The sequence below is a fragment of the Leuciscus leuciscus genome, assembly GCF_965113295.1.
Source record: "Leuciscus leuciscus genome assembly, chromosome: 9".
Taxonomy (NCBI): Eukaryota; Metazoa; Chordata; class Actinopteri; order Cypriniformes; family Leuciscidae; genus Leuciscus; species Leuciscus leuciscus.
This window is the reverse complement of record NC_138733.1, coordinates 7,120,738-7,146,776: the sequence shown is the minus strand read 5'-3', so window position 1 is coordinate 7,146,776 and position 26,039 is coordinate 7,120,738. Positions and strand designations below refer to the sequence as shown.

General features: G+C 37.7%; 1 protein-coding gene and 3 long non-coding RNA genes across 4 annotated transcripts in view; 3 read left to right on the top strand and 1 right to left on the bottom strand.

The window, feature by feature from the left end:
- LOC309506454 overlaps positions 1-17,887 on the bottom strand; it is a 189,227-nt gene extending 171,340 nt beyond the window's left edge. Inside the window, exon 1 of the long non-coding RNA XR_014208756.1 lies at positions 17,775-17,887. This is a non-coding gene — a long non-coding RNA (uncharacterized lncRNA). The remainder of the gene's footprint in view (positions 1-17,774) is intronic.
- Positions 1-26,039, top strand: part of LOC309506498 — a 301,633-nt gene that overhangs the window by 46,672 nt on the left and 228,922 nt on the right. The gene's annotated exons all lie outside the window — the stretch shown is intronic.
- The window catches only part of LOC309506489, a 75,885-nt gene continuing 54,778 nt past the window's right edge, over positions 4,933-26,039 (top strand). The window contains exon 1 of the long non-coding RNA XR_014208800.1: positions 4,933-5,232. This is a non-coding gene — a long non-coding RNA (uncharacterized lncRNA). The remainder of the gene's footprint in view (positions 5,233-26,039) is intronic.
- LOC309506391 (uncharacterized protein) lies at positions 16,908-18,177 on the top strand (the record flags this gene model as incomplete). The annotated part of the gene is made up of 2 exons (XM_082180293.1): positions 16,908-17,425; positions 17,767-18,177. The coding sequence occupies exons 1-2, from the start codon at positions 17,108-17,110 to the stop codon at positions 18,175-18,177; spliced, it is 729 nt and encodes a 242-aa protein (XP_082036419.1). The 5' UTR covers positions 16,908-17,107.

Here is a 26,039-nt window from a genome sequence, read left to right as displayed (position 1 = left end):
TGGATGTGCATAACTTTCATCAGTGTTGTACTGTATCACATAGATGACCTAAGTGACCTGTGCCACTTGTGGAGAGGCAGAAACTTTTGATGACTCTGCAGATGTTCTTTGGGTAACTATGGCTGAGTATTTTTGGTTGGTGTAGCATACACAAAATAGTCATGAATGGACCATTGCTTTAAACCCCTTTTTTTTAATTGTTACTCTTACTAATATATATATATATATATATATATATATATATATATATATATATATATATATATATTTATTTGTTTTTACAGATTGCCTGTGATGACTGTGGGCGATGGTTCCACTTAAAGTGTGTGGGCAATCCATCCACAGAGGATGAATACAAATGTGCTTCTTGCAATAAATTACTAAATTATGAAGCCATTGTTTTTGGAGTTTGTTTATTTTTCCCTTCATTTTCACTTTGGTTAAACCTACTCGAAAATCAGTCTTTCAAAATAATTTATTTCTATAACATTATTTCTTTCATAAAATGTGACATTAAAAGCACCTGTGACTTGATAGTGGTTCAAATAGTCTTCCGCTAGAGGTTTGTCTGTACTAATCAAAGCCTTAATAAACATTACATTGAAATCGGTAATAACGTTTTAAATTTGAAAAGAAATAATCTGATAAATAAAAAAATAAAAATATAATAAAAAACGCTTACATTTCGGGAAGAGATACAATCCTTTTTTTAACCTTTTGGCTTCCCGTACATCCAGTTGTGCTTCTTGCTCGTGTTACTGTCTAGGGCTCGTATTCAGTTCTGACGGTACGTATGGTAACTAGGCAACTACGCATGATTTGTAGTATGATTGCGTAAAGGGAACAGGAATTCCGGTAGGGAACAGAATCCACTGCTTCACCGGTCGCGCGCGCTCAGTCAGAACAGCCCGTGACTGGAGAGAGTCAGTCAGGTAGGTCTCTGCATTAAAGAGTGAAAATAGGCTTTATTAAGTGAAGTTTTAAGTTTAAATTCATTATAGCAGTTATTATATCCAGACATAAAACCGGAAAAAGTTTATTTATTCTTTTTTCCGCCAACAGTTCGATTTATTTTTGCAGTTTTATTAAAGCACGGGTTTGAAGTTGCCGACTGTTGTTTTTGACTGTTAATACATTTCTCCACATATAATATTGGTGGATTGAGTGTGTGCAAATGTCGTTTAGTGTAGTGCATGTGTGTAGCTTTCATTTTGATGTTAACATATTTTTTAGCCATATATGTGACCTGTGTATTAGATGAATTACAGAACAGGGAGGACGGTAATTAACATGTCTTTTCTTATACATCATTCAGCTGAAAGACAGTGAATCTGAAGTTATGTGTGTTTATGTCTGTCCTCTGTCAATAAACTGCAGATGTGGTTAATTTAGGTGAAATCTGCTATATATTTAAAAGACACATTTTTTGACAGCAATCTGATTTGTATAATTAAAGTTCAATGACAAAACATTTAGCCTCTTATCTGAATAACCAGATTCTCTTGTTTAATTCTGTAGTTACCTTCTACACAAAACATCCTTTACAATGTAAAAAAAAAAGAAGAAAAAAAAGGCTGATTTTATGATTTGTTTCAATTAGTTTAAATGCATGATAATCATTGGCTGTTTTTTATTAGTTCATATATTGTTAGATACCAATCATAAGAGCTGTGAAAAATAAGCAAATAATCTAGGAATATATGGCATAAATGCACTTAGATCATAATCATGTACAGCAGTTATCTTTAACATTTTGACTATTAACCAGATGCTGACAAAACTAACCTTTAGTATCCCACATCACAAATCTGATATTTGATAGACAGATCTCACTCGTTTTCTATTATCCAATCAGGGTTCACTTGAAAATTCACATTTATCCTCCTTGATAAGAACTGAAGTGAAATTTCAAATGTTAAGATTCTGTAGTTTGTTTTCAGTCTGTTGACACCAATAAAACGAATTAATGTGCCAATTTACAGAACATCTCAGACATCACCATAATGAATGAGCTGAAAACAGGGAACTTTTGGTTTTTCAGTAGCAGTTTAACATGATGGCCCTGTACTTTTTAAATGCAGATTGGATAAAAACACAGTGATCACAGTTCACACCTGCAGTGAAGCCCCTCCCACAACAATTCACCAATAAATACTGGGAATATTCTCCAGGAGTAGCAGCTGAAATCTGTGTGACTGTTAAAGATGGAGTTTATTAAAGAGGAGATTGAAGACATGAGTGATCCAGAACCATCCAGAATAAAACATGAAGATACTGAGGAACAAACAGGTTGGTGTCCATTATTGATTCTTCATTGTTGACTGTTGAGAAACATTAAGGTATCAAAGCTTCAGTTCAGCAGATCTAGTTACTGGGAAATAATGAGCACTATAATTATATTAACAGAAAAAATGCAACTCTACAATCATACATTTATTATAATCTGACGTCTGTTTGATTGTATTTAAGGAGAACTCCGGGCAATTTTTAAGTTAATCTTGATCGTTAGACCTTTGTGAGTACTGTCTATAGAAAAAAAAAGGAACCGGATCGGTGCTTGCAACACGGAGCTACTACAGCTAATGTCCAGAGCTCCCACTCAGCTATAACGGCAGTTATGGGGGCATAAACATAAAGGGTGTCTTTGTGCCTGTTAACAGACACAAAATGCAATTAAAATGTCTGTCCAACATGAACAGGGCCCTTACATGACAACAAGATGCGTTTAGCAACTTAGCCATTGTTTAAATTCACCTAAATAGTGTTTTAGACGGCTAGCTGTAGTCTCGCGCTGAAGTCCCGTGTTTACATCACCTCCACAGTGGTTGCACGCGTCTTCGTCCATGGAATGGCATTTTTCTTCAACCGGCCCCGCTGTGTTGTGTCTGTGTAGTCATCTTTTTCAAAGTGTTTGCTGCAAATGCGGTAATCTTTAGCGCGTAGTACTCTTATAGGAGTTTGCACATCAAGTTGAAGTACAACTAGCCACAACTGCCAAATATCAAGGTCATGGAAAGGAAGACGATGAAAATGTAAATTCTTGTATTTTCGCATTCTGTTGCCACAATTCGGAAGGGCACAAACGCAAACCATTTCTTCTTCACTTGTGAGCAACTCCGATCATCACTCTTCTCACACACGACGCTCCTCCCTCCTTTTTCCGGCTACAACTGAGTTCCCACGGGACTTCAGCGCGAGACTACAGCTAGCCGTCTAAAACACTATTTAGGTGAATTTAAACAATAGCTAGGGTGACCAAACGTCCTGTTTTCAGGTCCTGTCCTGGCCGTCCTATCTGTTTTTTATAAAGTGATGAAAATGTCCTGGTTTTCATTATTTTTCATTGGGCCATTAAGCGTGTACTTTAAATACATGCTTGCCTTTGCACACAAAACATATGAAACCGACTTCGGCTTCGCCCCGTCTTGTTATAATCATTGCGTTCCTCAATCCGCAGCGGCAAGCAGAGAGCACGTCAGAATACAGAGGCCTGTGTGTGTGTGTGTGTGTGTGTGTGTTCATCTCAGCCTCATTGGTCTGTCACACTGCTCGTCAATGTCAGAATGTTTGAAATGACTAATCAAATCAAAGCAGGCGGACTTTACGTTCACAGACACAGAATTTCAATTTTAGCAGTGTGACTCGACCAGGACTCGACGGTCGACGCTTCAGTTTATGGTCAGGTGCGAGATAAGATGTAAGTAGCTAACAGCGTAAAAAAAAAAAAAAAAGCCCAAATGTAAATTCACAGATGATTTACAGAGAAAATTCCCGTTTTTTCGTTTCAGTCGGGATCCGTGTAAAGCAGAATGCATGAACTGCAAAGCTGGCACGTACGTGTCAGTGTCAAATAAAGGTGCTAGCGAAGTAGAAGCCCACATAAAGAAAGTATAGGCTACAAGAGAACATCAGGAGGATTGAAATTGTTTTGTTTTTTTACTGAAATAAGTGTAGTAGATTTTTTATTTTAGTAGTAGATTTTTTACCTGGTATGGCCATAAAAAAAAATAGTGTCATGTAAAAGGTGTTAAAAGCTTTTTTTTAATAGTATTCTATTGTTGCGGGCCAAACATTGAATGGAAAGGATGTATTACTTTATGTATTAAAGTACAATAACATAGTTGCAAGGTTGTGAATGCATTAGTCAAGTATTTTTTGATGCATTCACCCCAACCATGCCCACGCCCCTTAACAGGGGTGGGGCCTCCCAAGCCACGCCCCCACCCATCAACCACGCCCCCGTCCTGTTTTCTGAAAACTAAAATATGGTCACCCTATCAATGGCTAAGTTGCTAAACGCATCTTGTTGTCATGTAAGGGCCCTGTTCATGTTGGACAGACATTTTAATTGCATTTTGTGTCTGTTAACAGGCACAAAGACACCCTTTATGTTTATGCCCCCATAACTGCCGTTATAGCTGAGTGGGAGCTCTGGACTAGGGATGTCCCGATACCACTTCTTCACTTCCGATACGATACCGATGCCGCAGCTTTGGCTATTTGCCGATACCGATATCAATCCAATATTTTTATTTTATTCTTGAACTAATACTACTAATAATAAAATATATGGAAGCACTTTGCTCAATTAGCCACATAAAAACATCTCACTCAAATGAAGAACAAATACTTCTCCAGTATATAGTCCACAACAACAGCTGATAATGAAAGACTGCCACCCTTTATTCAAAAGACCTTGAGATATGTTTGGTAATCGTACCTGAATAATTTTAAATTAATGTGCTATATTTCAGATCAATTTATTTGTTTCCTTAAAATTTTAATTAACTTTAACGTTATTCTCATCTGAATTATAAATAATTTATTTCTGTGTAAAATAATACTACCATTAAAAACACATTTGATTTTCTTTTTTAATCAATGTAGAATGTGTAGGTGACATTTTGGTTGGGTGACAGTTGTAGGTTACAGTTTGACAAGAGTTTACATTTTGACAAAAGCACAATGTTGTGTTTTACACAAATAAAACAGTAGGCTAAACACTTTTTGCAGTTTTAATGATGTCCTGTATGAACAAAATGACGGAGTATGTTATTATGTTTCCACTGTTCGATCGCGCCCGTGCCTCTCTCTCTCTGACACACATACACACACACACACACATTCCAGCATTGCAATCTTGACATCGTAGCCTGTTCATTTTGCTGCGTTCACACCAAACGCGAATAGAGCGTCAAATTCGATGCTTGAACAGTTTGAATCCATTCGCGCGTCCAAAGCGAATAGGACGCGCCGCGCGCGTATAATGATAAAGCGAGCGTTTGAAGCGAAATAGACGCGCGTTCAGAGCTAAGGCAGGGCTACAGATTAGGTGTCCCCTAAAGAACCCGCATATGTCTATGCGCGTATCTAACAGTAGTTCCGCATTACATTAATTAATGTGCACGCAAGTTTTATTTATTTTTATACCGTGTTTTCTCCGTGTAAATCCATGCACCGAACTGTGACGCACGTACCGAACGTACGTTCAATACGAATACATGTACCGTTCCACCCCTAATAGGTATCGGATCATATTTTTTTTCTCCCCTCCGATATCCGATCTAGCGTTCTGGGCCAGTATCGGCACGATACCTATGCCGTGGATCGGATCGGGACATCCCTACTCTGGACATTAGCTGTAGTAGCTCCGTGTTGTAAGCACCGATCCGGTTCGTTTTTTTTTTTTTTCTATAGACAGTACTCACAAAGGTCTAACGATCAAGATTAACTTACAAATTGCCCGGAGTTCTCCTTTAACAAGGGAATGACACAACTAACCTTTGTCACATTAAAGATCTGATACTAGATACTTGTAAAAATCCCTGATTTTTTTCTGCTAATAAATCGGGGTTCAGTGAATTTAATTTATCCCCCTTCAACTGATTCTTACTACTTGTGTATTTTTTTTTTTTTTAGATCAAGTCAAAGAGCAAAGACACAAACTATATAAAGTTGAGGAGGAACATTGCAACTTCAAAACTCAAAAGAGATTTTCATTGATGGAAAATTGTAAACAGCAACAAAAAACACATAATGAAGTGAGAGATCATGAGTGTTTTGACTGTGGGAAGAGCTTTACAAGAGCTGTTGGTCTGACACGGCACCAAAGAATTCATACTGGAGAAAAACCTTACAAGTGCTCATATTGTGACAAGAGTTTCACTCAGTCTGGAACCCTGAAAATACATGAGCGAGTTCATACTGGAGAGAAGCCGTATCACTGTACTCGGTGTGAGAAGAGTTTCAGAAGTAAAACTGATCTCAAGTATCATATGCGCGTTCACACTGGAGAAAAGCCATATAACTGTGATCAGTGTGGTAAAGATTTTAAATTATCAGCAAATCTAAAAGAACACCTGAAAATTCACATAAACGAGAGGCCTTATGCATGTTCATTTTGTGGAGAGTTTTTTACACGACAGGATCATTGTAAACGACACCAGAAAACACACACCGGGGAGAAAGATAATGTGTGTTTGGACTGTGGGAAGAGCTTTACTAGAGCTGACCATCTGAAAAATCATCAAAGAATTCATACTGGAGAAAAACTTTACAAGTGCTCATATTGTGACAAGAGTTTCACTCAGTCTGGAAACCTGAAAGTACATCAGCGTGTTCATACTGGAGAAAAGCCGTACGACTGTACTGAGTGAGAAGAGTTTCAAACATAAAAGATGCGGGACTCGAGTCACAAATTTAAGGACTTGAGACTTGCTTGACTAAATTAAGAAAATGACTCGACTTGACTTTGACTTGAGATCCAATGACTCGAGACTTGACTTGACTTGAACTGTATGACTCGAGAATGACTTGATATATATTTTTATATAAATCATCGCAACATCGATTGATGAACAAAATGAAAGCAAAGGAACCATTGACGCCAGTCATCAGATTCTGCGTGAATGCGTGACGCTGCACAAGCCCAGAAAAAACATACATCGCGGTGAGCGCGCGCTAAATACAATAAAATCTCCCAGCATCGTTTCTTTTTGGATATAAACACTAGAAATTGACCATATTCATACAATAAGATTTGCTGTACGCATAATAACTGGCAAGGGATATCGGACGACCATCACAACCTCGAACAGTCGAACTTCATTCACCACGTCTAAAAGTAAGCTATGGCTTGTTTAACCTGTTTGTTATAGTTAATTTGACTATCTTTAAATCTAGAGAGAATAATGGTCAAAACAGCGTGCCTCTTTATACACAATTATGTTTTCAAATGTAGCTTAATGTTGTCAATATTCAAATTATAATTAATGATGGCATATGTTTTGTATAACATTTGCCACATTTCTATCAAATCATGCTTTAAAGCCAAATATGTTGTTCTTTCCAATGACAAAAAACAACATAGAAAACTGTTAATGTTTTGTCGTGTTTTATGTTTCTCTTAAAGCAGGGTTAGATCTTATCAGGGGGTTGGGGGCAAAATGCCAGCAGAATTAATATGCACCCAAAATTCAAAATGTGGTGGAAAAATTGCCCTAGTATGAGTTATTTTTATAATTATAACTTATGATATTAAAAAATATTTCCAGAATATTGGCGTGATTGCAAATGTGATAATGATTTTATAAAACAGTTCAGTAAACAAAGAGTGAATATTGTGATGTGACATTTTAGACATAATATTCCAAATATTCTCTGTTTTTGCTTTATTTCTCCAATGACAATAGTTCCAAACAAGCCACAGAAAGAGTTATGCGTAACAGTGACCTAGTTGCTTAGTTCCAGAACGAATCTGCCGTTTTGAACAAATCAGTTGAATGAATGCTTCTATGACTCGTACATTAAGACGGTGATTTGGCGCAACCTATTGGCGGTTTTAACTTCATAATTAAAAATATCTAACTTTTATTAAGGGGATGCCAGTTTGCCATTTGGTGGCATAGGAACCATTATACTTGAATTGTGAATTTTTTAATACCTTTTAATGGTCTTCTGCAATGTTTGAGGCATATTTATTTTTTAATGCTTTAATGTTGGCCTAATTTCAGTTACATTTACATTTTAGGCTATGTAGTTTAATTTTTTTTATTTATTAATTTTTTTTTATTTTATTTTTTTTATTGTAGTAACCACTCAGCTGTATGTGGAAATGCATATAAAAAAAAAAAAATTGCAAATAAAACCATAGTCCACAACTTCTGTAGTTTTAACTTATTTTAATATATAAATTCAGTGAAATCATCAAACGTTTGTATGACTTGCCAGTGACTTGTGACCCAAGCTACGACTTGACTTGACTTGCTTGACTTAAAGCAGTGACTTGACTTGACTTGACTTGACTTGACTTGACTTGCTTTTCACAAAATTGACTTGGACTTGCTTGAGACTCGAATGTTAAGACTTGAGACTTGCTTGTGACTTGCACATGTGTGACTTACTCCCACCTCTGCACTATATCATCTACTGTAGTTTAAATTAGTGTCAATAATGATTTATTTATTTTCTTGCTGTATAATTACTTTGCAAAATCTGCTTGAATAAGACATATTCATGTAATTTACTAATTTACCAATGTTTACTATATTGTTTCCTGATTGTACAAGAGTAATTTGCTGTAAAATTTTAAACATAGCCTACTGAAAAATAGAGTTTTCTTCATTTTCAGATGGATTAAAATGCCATTCAGGCACGTACACAGGTAGGGCTCAACCTGTGTAGAGCACATGCCTGTTTTTTTTGGTGGTGGTGTTTTTTTTATTCTTAAATAAATCAATGCTATTGGTTTCCCTTTACGTCTGTCTGTCTGTTTTACAAATATTTAGCCAATGAAAGTTCTTAAAAAGAGCTTGTGTAAATCTTGTTCGATCCTCAAACTGTCAGTAAACCTGATAACTCCGCCCCCTCTATCTGATAACTCCGCCCCCTATGTCTTGACTGAATGAACTGAAGTCCCGCAGCAGCCGCACAGCAGATAGCAGCTGAATGAAGTTTTGCAAGGGTAAACAAAGATCTTGTTGTTTGAATAAGTACTAAATACTATGTCTATAAAGGCTCATATTTTATTTATTTGATGTCTGACTGAGACATGTGGGACCTGAGAGAGAGGTCTAGCATTTGCCATAGCCAAAACATAGTCTATACTTACATAGCCTGTGCATACAGTAGCATTTCATCTTTTATAAAATGAGATTTTGGCCAAATGTATTTTACAACAGGAAAAACTGAGCGCCCCGCCTATATAGCTACAACAAACTAGTTTGTAACCTGTTGATGAAAATGTAATGTGATGTCGCCGGCGCTGTTTTAATGACGGACAAAATGCACATTTGCACACATTCGCTGGTCAAAAACCCCGTAACTGCGTTTGAGTTTGACTTTTTCAGTTTCAACACATGCCCCTCAAAAGGTCTGTGCACGGCCCAGATGCCATTAAATCTGCTGCAGTAAGTTGCAAGTGTGTACAAATATAATGTATTTTGTAGTGTTGAGAGGTTGTTGTTTTTTCAAGCAAACTTCTGTTAAATGTTTTATTAGGCTATTGAATTGGTAGATTCTGAAACTATTAATTAAATGCGTTAAACAACTGTTTATATTATTTTAGTGATTGCACAAAGATTAAAAACAACAAGAGAAGGAGTGAAAAAGGATAGTGAAATGGTATTGATTGAATTTGAGGGGGAGAATATACCAAAAAAGGAATACCTTGCTTATATGAGCTACCCAGTGAGAATGTATGTGCCAAAACCATTGAGGTGTTTTAACTGTCAGAGGTTTGGACATATAGCCAATAACTGTAAAGAGAAGTAAGTAAGCAAGCTTTATTTCTATAGCACATTTCACAGACAAAAAGCCACAAAGTTCTTCACAACAGAAATGTACATCAGAATATACAGATAAAAAGGCCAAGACAATACAAGATCATATCAACCCAAAAGTAGCTCATTAAATCACTGAGACATTTGTGTTCTTCGCTGAATTCAAGTGCTTCTCACTGGATCTCGTGACCAAGACCGATCAGAGTAAACGCATCTGCTCTAGTAGTGAGCTCGCGCTGCGCTGCCGTGTGGACTTTGAGCCGAGCGGATAAATGGTCCGTGTGGCGCGCAGTTCAAATGAGTTTCGTTCCGCTTTTGGCACATAAACATTATCGAACATTTATCGAACTCTTGATATCATTTTATCGAGAAAAAATTATATTGCGATAATTATCGTTATCGTTTTATCGCCCAGCCCTACTTGCAATGCAATTACTCAAAGTTCCCCCAAAATAACTGTAATATTGACAAATGCTTTAAAATAAATAGACTTCACATACAGATATTGCAATGTGCAGTTTTATTTTATAAAGACTAACATTTGAGGGCAGCAGCACCATAGCCACTGAGTTCTACAGAAAATATCTGGTAGCACTGGGGCTAACAATAAAGCACTAAGCTTAATTTAGGGTGTAGATGAAATTAACTTTAATTATTATCATTTATAATGTCTTAAAAAGTAAAACGAGTGAAAAAATGTATATTAGGGAGTGAAAATAGCCAATAAGCATTAGGGATTCAAAATAATATAGAATTCATAGACAATTGAAAAAGTTTTTGGGGCAAACCTGACCTGTTGAAAAGAGATGGTCTTAAGGTAAAATGATGCCATAATGAATTGCATGCGCAGGGTAAGATTTGTGAAAGTGTAGGGGGAGAGCGGGGCACAACCTAACGCTTTTTGACTTTCTCAGTTTGTGTAAATCTACTTATGATTCAGAGTATTTATTTTTTCCCACATTAATTTCCCACATGTCTAGTACAATTATGTGGTTTTGTTTTATTAATACAGTATATACTTTTTTCTTGACATACCCCGAAAGAATGGAAGTGAAATGTGACAACATGCCCCATAGGTGGGGTACATTGTAACATGTGTGGGGGCACATTGTAACATAACATATGACAGCTTAAAATGTTATCTGATCTAATAAAAAATATATACAAAACAAACTAAAATATTTTCTAAATAAAATACAATTAAAACACTTTTTCATATAAAATAATGGCAATTTTTAATTATTAAATATAAACTCATTTTTGAGTTTTGACTACGAACACATGAAAACACAGCTATACAACATAGTTCAAAACAAATAAATAATTAGTCATTTCTGAACATTGACTCTCAGTCTTTATTCACCTTTTTCTCACGTTTTCCCAATAAAATTAATAAAAGTATAGAATATAATAGCATATTTCTAATAGGGGCACATTGTAACGCAGTGTTACAACATGCCCCCGCCTGCACAACTGGGATTTAAACCCTGCTAGTGTATTCTGCTAGTTAGCGAAGCATTAAATAACTATCTCAACTGTTAAATAACATCTTGGAGATTAAAATAATATCATATTTGTCTTATTTTAAATAAACACAAAAAATAGAGATGAAAAATTAACTTAAGTAAGATATTTGCTTTTGCTATGGTTTAATAAATGTCTATGGATATCTTCCAAAAATAAAAATAATTTTGGCGGAATTTTTTTTTCTATGTAGTGTTGATATGGCAACTAGTAAATACACAAAGTTTCGTCATCCAAGCATGTGCGGAAGTATTTAAAACAAGCGTGTTACAACTAGCCCCGCGTTAGGTTGTGCCCCGCGCTCCCCTACATAAAATTGCAAGCGTAAATTAAATTTGCATGCGCAAGAGAAGATTTGTAAAGGTGTAAATCGCCTTTCAAGTGTAAGAAAAAAATATTTGCAGCATTTAACTGTTATTCGTAAGTGTAATTCATGTATTGTGAAGCTGCAGCTTCATGCTAACGCAAAATAAATAGGATCTGTATTCTTCTGACTTCCATTTTTCCGCGCTTACACTTTTGGCACGGTTTTTGCGCTCAAATACGGCAAAAATCACTGCAGGCCTGTGAACAGCAATTTGCGACCGAAAACAACAGAGTTAGGAACTGCAAAACAGATTTATTGCGTAAAATCAAACTTTGTGTAAAAAAATAAACTGTTGCAAATGTCTATATGACTTGTTGTGTACAAGAGGCAAAAAAAAGTTCCCGAAATAACCCGATTTGTACAGTTGCGTCTTTCCTTTACCTGCGCTTCCAGTTTTGGCTCGATTCTCTCACTCATTGAGTTTTGCAAGCGCGAAGAGGAGGGCGGGTCCACCTTCTTCATGTAGCCAATCAGATGAGCTTCTCGCTGACTCTAGGTTTACTCTTATCTGATTGGTTCAATAAACACGCCAGTCACCAGAACACATCTTTATCTTCATTTGGCTCAGAAACGTTCTTGTTGCCGAAATGGTACTTTTAGTGCACACATACATGTTAAATAAATAGATAAATAAACAAACAAATAAATAAACATACATCATGATTGCTTAATAAGCTGTGCACCATCAGGCTGATTAAGGCTGACTAACATTCATACTGAATTTCAAGCTGGTGTTAACGTTATTGGATTGAAATTTGATATATTATATAATCTGTTACACCACTGAGCAGATGTTAAACTTTACAATCAAAACATTTAATACCCATTCTTTATGTAATAATACCATTCTGATGCAGTGTTTTTCACATCATGTCTCTGTTCATGGTAATTAACACTCAGTTATATATTTTGAAATATTGTCTTGGTCGCACTGTCAATATTCATTCTGATTAGTGATTACTTTCCTGTGACTGAATCAAGCTATTTTATGTAGCTAGCATGAATAACAAAATGCTTTCTCTGTGTCCAGATTTGACTGTAATGAAAAACTAATACTAAATTAAAAACTTTCACAAAAAGTAACTAATTATGTCTGAATAAAAACCCAGCAACCAGGGAATATACAGCCTCTTGATATGATTATATATAGGGCTATACAGCCATCTAGTGGTTGCACGATGGCATTGCAGGTGGTAAATGGTGCATAATTCAGAGATGCTCTTAAAATACAATATTGAAAATTGAAAAAATATTATTGTAACTCATTTAAGTTAAATAATAATAGTAGCCTATGCATGCAGTAGTGCAGATACTTAATTTTCTTAACACACCAGCTCGAAATTCAGTATGAACTCATATAGGCAGCCTAATGGTTCACAGGCTATTAAGCAATCATGATCTATTTATCTATTTATTTAACATGTATGTGTGCATTAAAAGTACCATTTCGGCAACAAGAACGTTTCTGAGCCAAATGAAGATAAAGATGTGTTCTGGTGACTGGCGTGTTTATTGAACCAATCAGATAAGAGTAAACCTAGAGTCAGCGAGAAGCTCATCTGATTGGCTACATGAAGAAGGTGGACCCTCCCTCCTCTTCGCGCTTGCAAAACTCAATGAGTGAGAGAATCGAGCCAAAACTGGAAGCGCAGGTAAAGGAAAGACGCAACTCTACAAATCGGGTTATTTCGGGAACTTTTTTTGCCTCATGTACACAACAAGTCATATAGACATTTGCAACAGTTTATTTTTTTACACAAAGTTTGATTTTACGCAATAAATCTGTTTTGCAGTTCCTAACTCTGTTGTTTTCGGTCGCAAATTGCTGTTCACAGGCCTGCAGTGATTTTTGCCGTATTTGTGCGCAAAAACCGTGCCAAAAGTGTAAGCGCGGAAAAATGGAAGTCAGAAGAATACAGATCCTATTTATTTTGCGTTAGCATGAAGCTGCAGCTTCACAATACATGAATTACACTTACGAATAACAGTTAAATGCTGCAAATATTTTTTTCTTACACTTGAAAGGCGATTTACACCTTTACAAATCTTCTCTTGCGCATGCACATTTAATTTACGCTTGCAATTTTATGTACACTTTCACAAATCTTACCCTGCGCATGCAATTCCTTATGGCATCATTTTACCTTCATAGATGGTATTCATCCCTCCTGAGATGGTGCTGCTCTTCTGTGTCTGTTCCCCGAATTTGGAAATCCAAAAAACTTTTAAACCCATCTAAGGTTAAACATTTAATTGATGTTCAACAAATAAAAAACAGCTATAATACAGATGAGCAAATGATAAAGCTTGGGTTGCTGAATATTCGATCGCTTACTTCAAAAGCACTCATTGTTAATGATATGATTTCAGATAATAACCTAGATGTGCTGTGTTTGACAGAAACCTGGCTAAAACCAAACGATTACATTACTTTAAATGAGTCCACCCCACAAGATTACTGTTATAAACATGAGCCTCGTCTGAAACGCAAAGGGGGAGGTGTTGCTGCAATTTATAGAAATATTTTCAAAACCACTAAGAAATCAAGTTTTAAATATAATTCTTTTGAAGTGTTAGTGCTTAATGTAAAAATAAATTTACTTTAAAAGCTGCTAGATCTGCTTATTTTACAACCCTATTAGAAGAAAATAAACATAATCCTAGGTATTTATTTGAAACGGTGGCTAAACTAACGAAAAATAAAGCTTCAAGCACCGAAGTTTCCATGCAACACAGCAGTAATGACTTTATGAACTTTTTCACTTATAAGATTGATAATATCAGGGACAAAATTATAACTATGCAACCGTCTACTACAGTATCGCATCAGGCAGTGAATTGTAGTCTCCCTGAGGAAAATTTTTATTCATTCGTTGCTATAGGAGAGGAAGAATTTACTAAACTCGTTAAATCATCTAAATCGACAACATGTATGTTAGACCCTATACCGACTAAGCTACTGAAAGAGATGCTTCCAGAGGTCATAGATCGCAAAAAACGCAACTTGATCCTACAGAATTAGTCAATTACAGGCCGATCTCAAATCTACCTTTTCTGTCAAAGATATTAGAAAAGGCAGTATCTTCACAACTGTGTTCTTTTCTTGAAAGAAATTATATCTGCGAGGATTTCCAGTCCGGATTTAGACCGTACCATAGCACTGAGACAGCTCTCGTTAGAGTCACAAATGATTTGCTCTTATCATCCGATCGAGGTTGTATCTCTCTATTAGTGTTACTCGATCTTAGTGCTGCATTTTACACTATCAACCATAACATTCTTTTAAATAGACTCGAAAATTATGTTGGCATTAGTGGAATTGCATTAGCATGGTTTAAATCATACTTATCTGACCGTTATCAGTTTGTAGCAGTAAATGAAGAGATGTCTCATCGATCACAAGTTCAGTATGGCGTACCACAAGGCTCAGTACTTGGACCGTTGCTGTTCACCATGTACATGCTACCATTAGGAGATATCATTAGGAAACATGGAATTAGCTTCCACTGTTATGCCGACGATACTCAGCTCTGTATTTCTTCAAAACCTAACGAAACTTACCAATTCACAAAATTAAAGGAATGCATAGCTGATATAAAAAATTGGATGACTCGTAATTTCCTACTACTAAATTCTTGAATTCAGCGAGAGTCTGATCGCTACGCAGGGCAACCTTCACAATATCTCTCGCTTTGCCCATCAACTTCCCCATGATCTCTTCTGCCTGCTCATCCACAGGACACCGCTACTTTCTCAGATAAGCTTTAGTCATGTCAATCCAGTCCTGGACTGGATATTTGTCAGAACCGTCACCTCTGAACAACTTAGGCTCTTTGTCTGATTTTACATCTACAGTAACGTGTGAGTCTGTCTGTCTTACAGTGCTAGTTCCTGTATGTGTAGGTGATGTGTTCTGCATGTGTGTGATGTGATGTGCAGGGGATGAGCCGCCCTGGTGTTCACTGCTAGTATTCACTACGCCAGCAGACATTAACTTGGCTACAATAGACTCACCAATCTGGGCACCTAACTGTCCCACCATGCTTGTGAGGTGGTTAATAGCAGCAGAATCAATACTGCTGGGTGTGGATGTGAGAGGACACTCCCCCATAGACTGGCCAACAGGAGTACAACCTGGGTTCAGACCTAACCCTGTACCCCTACTGCTGTCAGCTAATGACTGGGAATAACCTACCTCCCCACTGTCCAACCTATGTCCAACAGCACCGCTATCAGAACCCCGCCATGCACCCCACATACCCCTATCTTTAGGAAGAACTGGACTAGCAAAATGATCTCCAACATTACTGTAACTATATTTCTCAGCCATAATGGTAAGTATCTGCGTTGTGTATTATCAAATGAAAAAAAAAAAAAAATATATATATATATAAGAGATAACAATATTAGAGAAAGAACACTGTAGCTTACTGTATATCAAGGATAATGAACAATTCCCCACACTGGAATAATATAGACACAGCCCTATACTGCCTAACCATATACAAAGACAACTCTAACCACACTTTATCTCGTACACTTGAGCTGGACTTCAACGCAGCATCCACGGCGATCGGCGTCAGGCTGATCTGGGAGATCGACAGGTCACGGCACCAGTGTAACGATGGTCAGGTGGTGAAGGGACTGAGACCAAAACTGGCTTTTTCTTTTCACATTTATTCCTTTGGGAAAATCAGAACACAAAACATGCCTTCAGGCACTGGCCTGAATAAACCAGCATCCAATGTAAAGCATACCGCTTCTGATCGTCTGTTGTAAATTATTACAAAAAGAGACATTCATACAGAAGGATACACCTTTAGCATACTAGACAGGGATAAAATAAACTTAAGAAAAATACACAGGAAAATATTTCCTCATTCTATAACTAATTCACATTTTACATATTGAACAACATACCTTTGGGCAAATCAGAACACAAAACATGCCTTCAGGCACTGGCGTACATAAAACAGCATCTGCACATACAAAATAAAAGAAATACACTGAATGCATGGAAAGTTGCTAGCGGAGTTTACAGCTAGTTACGTAAGACTCATGGCCCTATCTTGCACCCAGCGCAATTGACTTTGTACACCGACGCATGTATCATTCCTATTTTGCACCCGCGCAAAGCGGACTTTTCCCTCCACAGAAGCACGTCGGTTAACTAAAGCCTGTTTTATGCTTCTGCGTCAAATCGACGGCGTACCCCCGCGGACCCCTCTGCGTCGACGCGAACCTCGACGCGACCCCTCCGCCGTAGCTCGACGTGCACCTCCAAAAAATTGTAACTACGCGTCGCGGTGACGCAGATCGCAGGGGCTGTGATTGGTCAGATTATACATCATTTCCGGAGTGTAGCTTTTCCGGTTTCCCCTTCCCGCTATACCGCCATTTTTAAAGTGACCATCTGGATCGCTGCACTGTTTCAACGATGGATCAAGTTGAGGAACGTTTGATCGAGGAAGTACGAAAGTATGACCACCTGTACAATTCCTCTTCAGCGCACTACAAAGACTGCCAGATGGCAAACAACTCATGGAAAGAGATTGGCCAAAATGTTGGCTTGGACGTTACCGACTGCATGAAGCGGTGGAAAAACCTGCGTGACAAATTTGTTCGTCACCGCAAAAAGCTGGCGCCAAGAAGCGGTGATCCAGGCGGCAAAAAGGTTCCTGCATTTTACCATTTTCTGTCCTGGCTGGCACCCCATGTCAAGCATCGAGAAACCGAGTCGAATTTCGAAACTAAGGTAAATATAAGTTCGTTGTTGTACCTCTTCTTGTGTGTGCTACTAAGCTAGCTAGCTAAAAATGCTATCAGGTTGTCCTAATGCATGTCGTCATGTATCGTCTGTAACGTCTGTGCAAACAAAATGTAACATAACATGCTGAAAATATTGTTTTGCTTTGCTGGTTTCATGCGCTGCTAATTCCATATCTTATACCAGACCTCTGGTCGTAAATCAGACTGCATAGACAACACTGTAATTACCTGCACAGACAAAGACCAACCAACCAGTCATCGTTGTCTTTGTACCTGTATGCACAATGACAAAGTTGAATCTAATCTAATCTGCTCTGTCTTTAACAGGGGCAGACCTCACCATCTTCTGATTCCGACTCCATGCCATCCACTTCTTCATCTGAGTCATCCTCTGTGTCCCCCCAGCCACCAACCTCACCTGTACGGGCATTCTCTTTGTCTACTCAACCACCACCTGTGCCTGCTGTGTGTAGCCCACCATCTTCAATCCTTGCCGAGTCACCTGTGTCCAGAGTGGGGTCTAAACGGAAGAGGAACCAGGATGACTGGCTAATAAAGCAGATGACGCAGCTGGACGAACGCCGCATGGACCTTCAAGAAAAGCTGGTGCAGGACACCAGCGACGAGTGTAGCCGATTTGGCCAGACAGTGGCTGATCTGCTGCGAAGAGTGCCAGAGGGCCGCAGGGCTGATGTTATGTTTAATGTTCACAAGATGTTGTATGAGAGCAGAGACTGAACATTTGCATCCTCGTCTGGGGTGTTCACACACTGATTCAGTGCACTTTTATAAATATTTGTAAATAGTTCATTTTCTTAGATAATGTTATATATTACAGTTAACTTATATTGTGTTTTATATTTATATTTTTTGTGCCTATTACTCTTATATATTTTTTTTTATTGTACTTAAACATTTGCCCTTTGTTCTTGGCACTTTTATTACTCATTGCACATTAATAAATCAACGTTTTGTTTTGAAAAAAAGTTTGTTTATTTACAATACAATGTTCATGGTTACCTTTAAAGCCTCAAGTGTTCACAAGATGTTGTATGAGACTGAACATTTGCACCCTCATACTGATAATTATAATACACTTATAAAGACAGTAAATAAAGAATTAGTAAAACTAAAAATATGGATGGATATTAATAAATTATCTTTGAATTTAAATAAAACGAAGGTAATGATGTTTGGTAATTATAAAGAAAACGCAGAAATATTATTAAGTATTGATGGTGTTGCATTAGAAATAGTAGGGATACTCCACTTTAAAGTGAAAATTCTGTCATCATATATTCACCCTCATGTTGTTTCAAACCTGTATGAATTTCTTTCTTCTGCTGAACAGAAAGGAAGATATTTAGAAGAATGTCAGTAACCAGACAGTGTTTGGGTCCCATTGACTTCCATAGTAGGAAAAAATATAATATGGAAGTCAATGAGACCAGAAACTGTCTGGTTACTGATATTCTTCTAAATATCTTCCTTTCTGTTCAGAAGAAGAAAGAAATTCATACAGGTTTGAAACAACATGAGGGTGAGAATATGATGACAGAATTTTCATTTTAAAGTGGAGTATCCCTTTAAGCTGGAAACCACACATCAGATACATACAAGGTAAAGTATCTAAAAGTATTTCTATAATTAATAAAGTGAAATGTCTTGGAATATAATATACTCATTGTATAGAAATGTGTGGCAATAATTATAAAAGTTCACTACATACCCTCTAAACATTTTTATACTGCTCAATTCTTGTATAAAGCCCACAAAAATATATGCATATGTATATGGGTGATAAACTGTTTTTTTTTAATTTTTTTTATTGTGTTATACACTACTGGTCAAAAGTTTTAGATCGGTAAGATTTTTAATGTTTTTAAAAGAAGTCTCTTCTGCTCACCAAGGCTGTGTTTAGTATATAAAAAACAATAAAACAAAACATATTTTATGACAATTTAAAATGACTGTTTTCTATTTTAATATATTTTAAAGTGTAATTTATTCCTGTGATCAAAGCTGAATTTTCAGCATCATTACTCCAGTCTTCAATGTCACATGATCCTTCAGAAATCACTCTAATATGATGATTTGATGCTCAAGAAACATTTATGATTATTATCAATGTTGAAAACAGTTATTTACATTTCTATTTCATGATGCTATGATGAATAGAAAGTTCAAAAGAACAGCATTTATCTGAAACTGAAAGCTTTTGTAACATTAAACACTACCCTTCAAAAGTTTGGGGACAATAAGAATTTCAATTTTATTTAGGGGGGAAAGAAATAAATTAAATCAATACTTTTATTCATGAAGGATGAGTTAAACTGATCAAAAGTTACAGTAAAGACATTTATAATGTTAGAAAATATTCTATTTTTAAAAAATTCTGTTCTTTTGAACTTCCTATTGATCAAAGAATTTTGAAAAAAAAAAATTGTACACAACTGTTTTCAACATTGAAAATAGTAATGAATTTTTTTTGAGCATCGACTCATCATATTAGAATGATTTGTGAAGGATCATGTGACACTGAAGACTGGAGAAATGATTCTGAAAATTCAGTTTTGATCACAGGAATAAATTACACTTTACTGTATATTCACATAGAAAACAGCTGTTTTAAATTGTAATAATATTTCACAATAATACTGTTTTTGCTTTGTATTTTTAATCAAATAAACACAGCCTTGGTGAGCAGAAGAGACTTCTTTTAAAAACATTAAAAATCGTACCTTTATTTACAATACAATGTTCACGGGTACATCATGGATATCAAGTAATTAACCAAGTCTGCCACGGGACACTACATTATCCTGCCATGGCACAGTTCCATGTGGAGACTGAAAAAAAGCCTTCAAGTCATTCCGAACAGCTATGGCAGCTCGGGTGGAACGGGCCTTGGACATCCGTGTCGGTTCTATGGGGACAAAGTTTGTGTCGTCTGCCACCATTCTTCGCCACTCTCCAGGCTGCACAGTCCCTTCAGAGTCACAGTCTGTAAAATGTGGTGGTACATATCGGCTCTCTGGGCTGTTCACTTCGTCTGTGTAGGTGAGGTAGTTGTGCAGGACAACACACGCTTTAACGACACTCACAGCTTTGTCTGGATGGAACTCAATTGATCTTCCCAGAATTCTCCACCGTGCAGCCATGATGCCAAAGGCATTTTCAATCACCCGCCTTGCTCTGGAGTGGCGGTAATTGTAGATTTCCTTGTCCCTCGTCATGTTCCCCCCTGTTTCAGAAAACACAGTATTAATCACTGTACCACAATCATAGGCATAACAAACACGTTATGAAGACACAATGTAGGCCTACTATGTTTTAATTTCATTTACATACCTGGAAAGGGACGCATGAGATTGCAGTGTAGGGGGAAGGCAGCATCAGCAACGATAACGTGAGGGATTTGGACTCTGGTCCCAGGCAGTTCAGCTGGTTGGGGCAGATTCAACTGGTGGTCCAGCAGCATCGACCCAAATCTACTCGCTTTGAAAACGCCACCATCGCTTTCCCGTCCATATCCTCCCACGTCCACCATCGTGAACCGATACCTGGCATCACAGGTTGCCATGAGAACAATGGAGTGATTCCCCTTGTAATTAAAATAGTCACTCCCTGCGTTTGGTGGTGCCTTGACGTTAACATGTTTCCCGTCGAGGCTTCCAACGCAGTTTGGGAAGTTCCAAAGTCGCCAGAAATCTGAAGCAATAGCTTTCCACTGGCTGGTTGAAGGGCAGGGCAAACATTCGGGCTGCAGCGCAGTCCACAGCGCTTTGCAGACCTCCGATACTATGCGGGACACCGTGGTCGCACCCATTTTGTAGCCCAACCCGGTGATCTGTTGGTTTGCACCCGAAGATAAAATCTTTAAAGTCACTGCCAGTCTCTGAGCGAGGTCAATAGGCATACTGTGTGTAGTCTGATGCTGTATTAACGGCTTTAAACGATGAACAAGATCGTCAAATCGACCTTTCGACATCCGAAAATACTTAAAGTGCATTTCTTCGTCCAAGTCCCTCAGCGGTCGAACAACCGTAACAAATTCGCCAATCCTTCCCCTGTCTTCGTGCACTGGTCGTACAGACCACCTTCGCTGACGTCTTCTTTTTCTTCTACGATTAAACATTTGCAATAAAATCATTTGTTGTTCAACGTTGATTAGCTCCAGCTGCAACAACACTCTCTCTCTTTCGCTCGCCATTGTCGGAAATGAAAAAGCGGAACCGGCGCATGGAACCAAAACAAACTACGAAAGAGATTCGCGAACCACACCACCCCCTAGCGTTCTGGCGGTGAAATGCACCGCGATGCAACGCAACCCGACGCAGAACCATAAAACGGTCACGACGCCGTTGGAGTGACGGCGTAGCTACGCCGTGGAGTTGACGCAGAAGCATAATGAGGCCTTAAGAAATACACTTGCGCTCCCGGGGGCGGTTCAGCGCAAAGAGGAGGCGTGTTCCGGCGCAAATGTTCATTCATACTATTTTGCAGGTTTAGAAAACAATTGCGCCACTAACCAGGAAAAAATTGTTTAAAGTCAGTGGCGCGTTGCGAATGTTATTCATATGCTATTTTAACCCTCTGAGGTCGAGAAACGCGCCGACGCGTTTTGCTGGATTTTTTTCACATAGCAGCAACATAAACTTAAATTACTCCGTCATTTATGGTTAGACAGAAAAAAGAAATATAAAAAAATAATCTGTGATATTTCTACTTTTGTATGTGTCCACTTACAATCAAATCAAAACATTGTGCTTTTGTAAAATAAAGAAAATAAACAGGGTGTGCGTTCTGCCTCTCCGTCGCGGTGAACTTTTTTTTCTTGAGCACGTCTATAAACTGAAACAAAACTCAGCGAATACTTCTCACACATTTATGAGCCATACACCTTTATACACATTTAAGTGTGTACTTTTAAATGATCGGATTCAAACTGAAAACAAATATTCTCTGTTTAAGTAATTTGTATAAAACCAACAGGATGTCCAGTATCTCAAACGCTTGCTAATTACTTTTTAATTCGACACGCCCACTCGCGCAAAAGTGATTCACATGCAAATCTCCACATGGGACGCGAACGCCCTCGTTACCTCAAACACAAAACACCAAAAAACTTCACAAGTCTCTGCTTTTCGTCGAGTTTGGAAGACACGTCTGAGCTTACATTGGGTTTACCTCAGAAGAAGAAGAACGCGATTTGAAGACAAGAAAGATGTAAGGTAAGAAATTCTTACTTATTAGTTTATGGTATTGTTGCATAAACTTCACATTGCAGTTGAACTGTTGCTAGATATATGGTGAATATTATACTATTTAGACCCGTGTTTCCTGTTAAATACTGTTTGTGGATATCTGCTCAAACATAGATATGTATAACCATAATGTTTAATATTTTGGAGCGCGATCGCGTTTGAATGTATCATATTTTGGAGCGCGATGGCGTTTGAATGTATCATATTTTGGAGCGCGCTGTGGGTTTTAATGTATCATATTTTGGAGCGCGATTGCGTTTGAAAGGAAAAATGCACCAAACATTAGGCTTTATGTTTTTACTATTATCTCATTTCATATCATCATAACGAATGGAAACATTTGAAGTAACATATGATAATCAATATATTTTTTTCTAGCGTAGTTGTTCTTGAAATCTTTTGGAAGATTTAATTTATTGTTATTATTATTTTATGCAGCACTGCGTAGCCTATGCCTACAAGGCACAACAAACCTGGTGTTCATTATATATTGTTGGAAACGTGTGTGTGTGTGTATTCTGTGAATTTTAAAAAGAAATTTTAACCAGAAAAATCTAAAATCTATTCCCAAAATCGTGCAGCCCTATAGTTTCCCTTGATATCAGTATGTTCACAGTTTTTTTCTTTTTTTTTTTTCTTTCAGGGACCAGATGCAACTGAGTCCTGCTGACTTCAACATTCACATGAGTCTCTGTACATGAACATGGTAAAGTGAAAATCAAACACCTTGGAAATGAAAGGTATGTACAATGTTTTTAGGAATGGCACAAAGGTCTCTGTCTTTGGATCATTGTTTTCAATGTGCTCTTTTGTCATTTGTATTTTTGGATTGTGTTGTGTTGTAAATAAATCCAAACAATCTAAAAGCCATTCTTTTTTAAATCTCCTCTTTCTTTGTGCAAGGTTGCTCTGAATGACAGGGCCTGATCGCTCCTAATAGGGCAGTTAGGGGAGTGTCTTTGTCTTTCTCAGGTGTAAAAAGCTTATATATTCATGAGATGATCACGCCTCTTCGCATATGGCTTTGTCACACAAAACACGTCTTAGAAATTTTAAATCAATATATTGTCTTATCTGAATGAGCAGTCAGGGTGATTTTCACATAGTTTTGGAGCAAATATTCTAGGCTATGTCATACAATTTTCAAAAGTCTTGTGAAGAAATAATCAGTATGGGTTTCATGGCCTTATTTCAGTGAGAATTTTTTTTTGTATTTTCACAAACCACGCATAAATGTCATTATCTCAAAACTACAAACTTTTACATACATGCTGCTGATATATTATTGTAGCAGAGTTTGTGATGAATACAGTCTAATTAGACTTTAGCCATGAAAATGTCACTAGTAACAGAAAAAAACACAAATGTCAGAGCATGTCAGAACACCTCCAGGGCCCAGAAAACAGCTCAGACCTCAGAGGGTTAAGGGCGCATGCTTGGCCATAATCAATGTAGCGTGTGCACAACGCGCACTTTGATTCTCTCATCTACACAGAAGCAGCAGTTTTCATTTTTGCAAATCATACATTATTACGATAGATAGATAGATAGATAGATAGATAGATAGATAGATAGATAGACAATTTATTATAAAAGCATACATCTAACTTACACATTTACCCAAATTATCATACGCCTGTTTAACCGAAGTTAATTTGGGTGGGTTTCTCCATCCCCAATGTCCCTGATGAGAACGTCGGTCTCCTCGGCTGTGAACCGCTCCTGGCGTGTGCCTGGCAAATCCGCCGTTATAATAGGAATCCGCTTTAGAACAAGCGCGCCTGCTCTTAAAGGGAATGTGAGATGTCGCTCTGATTGGTTTATTCAACCCGATCTCACGGGAAAACTTACAAATTCTACGAGGTGGCTAATTCGTACGAATTCATACGACCTCACTCGTACGAATTCGTACGATTTTTGCAAAATCGTACATATTTTACGAATTGCCCAATTCGTATGAATTCATACGAATGACCTATCCCTGACCCCGCCCCTAAACCTACCCATCTTTTTGTTTAGACAAATCGTACAAATGAGTGAGGTCGTACGAATTCGTATGATTTAGCCATCTTTTTATCATTCGTACGAATTCGTACGAATTGGTCGTGAGATAGTGTTGGTTTATTTCACGTTACGCCCAAACCACACCTATGAATAATGAAGCTACTTCAGACCAACCCCTTTTAGATTTGCGCCGGGCGCAAGAGGCATTTATCCCGCCGGGAAAATAGCAACAGCGCCGGAGATCCGCCCACAAAGTTACTTGCGCTTTGCGCTTGACACTTGCGTTTCAGATCATTAAATAGGGCCCAATGGCTCTGTTTATTTTTGTCAGTCTATCAGTACTAATCAAACAAACCTTTTAAAATAATCAGGTTTTGTGTGAGAGAGAATACCATGAGAGATTGTCACACTTGAGTTGAGCTTCAGATAAATTTCACAAAAAAAGAGAGAGAGCGAAATTAGGCTTTTTGGAAATTTAAAGGAGAACTCTGTAACTCTAGCGAACTCTAGTCACTTCTTCGCTGATTTTCCCTTTTGTTGTCGCATGTTTTCCCCACGAGCTCCCCCTACAGCTGTGGGGGGGCGTATATTTCACAACACAGTCGTAAAAAACTCACTTGCGGCGGCCTCCTCCCCCTCTCTACCGCTGCTCATGTGCATTTGTTTTGATCGGAGCAAGCCAACTGTATCGTGTGGAGCTATGTCTACCGAGGTGAGTAATCTGGTAATACATCATACATGCGTGTGTGTTTATGTCGAATTGCCGTAAAGCAATTTGTGTTTCGCGCTCGTTCTCGTTCTAGTTCTCGCTTCTCACGAGACTTCCAATTTCACTTTGCCGGGACGGCAGTGCGCAAGTTGCAAGGTTGGTTTTCCGCCTGGGAACGCTGGGGGGAGCGGGGAAAGTCACCAATATCACCAGAACAGGTTGTTTAACCATCCAAATGATTTCTAGACAGTTTTATTAAGTAAAAAAAGTTACCAAGTTCTCCTTTAACTAACAAATAAGTGAAAGTAGAAGATTCAACATAAAACAACATCTACAAAGCTTTTGCTGAATGTAGACAGATGTTAGAAATTCAACAAGATGTTGAATATCAGCAAAGACGCAGAGAAGAGATGTCAAAGGAACTTCAGCAAAACAAGGATGAACTGTGAAGTAAAATCAACTTGTAACTTATATATGTGAGTCAAAACAAGCGGTCAATGAAGTGATGGCTTGTAGCAGAGTTGCATTAGTGTTGTCATCGTCGCAGGACCTTATTTTTTTCAGGGTGTTTGCTTTATAGGGGTTAAATGAGACGAGTCACGACTTTTAACTGCAGGATC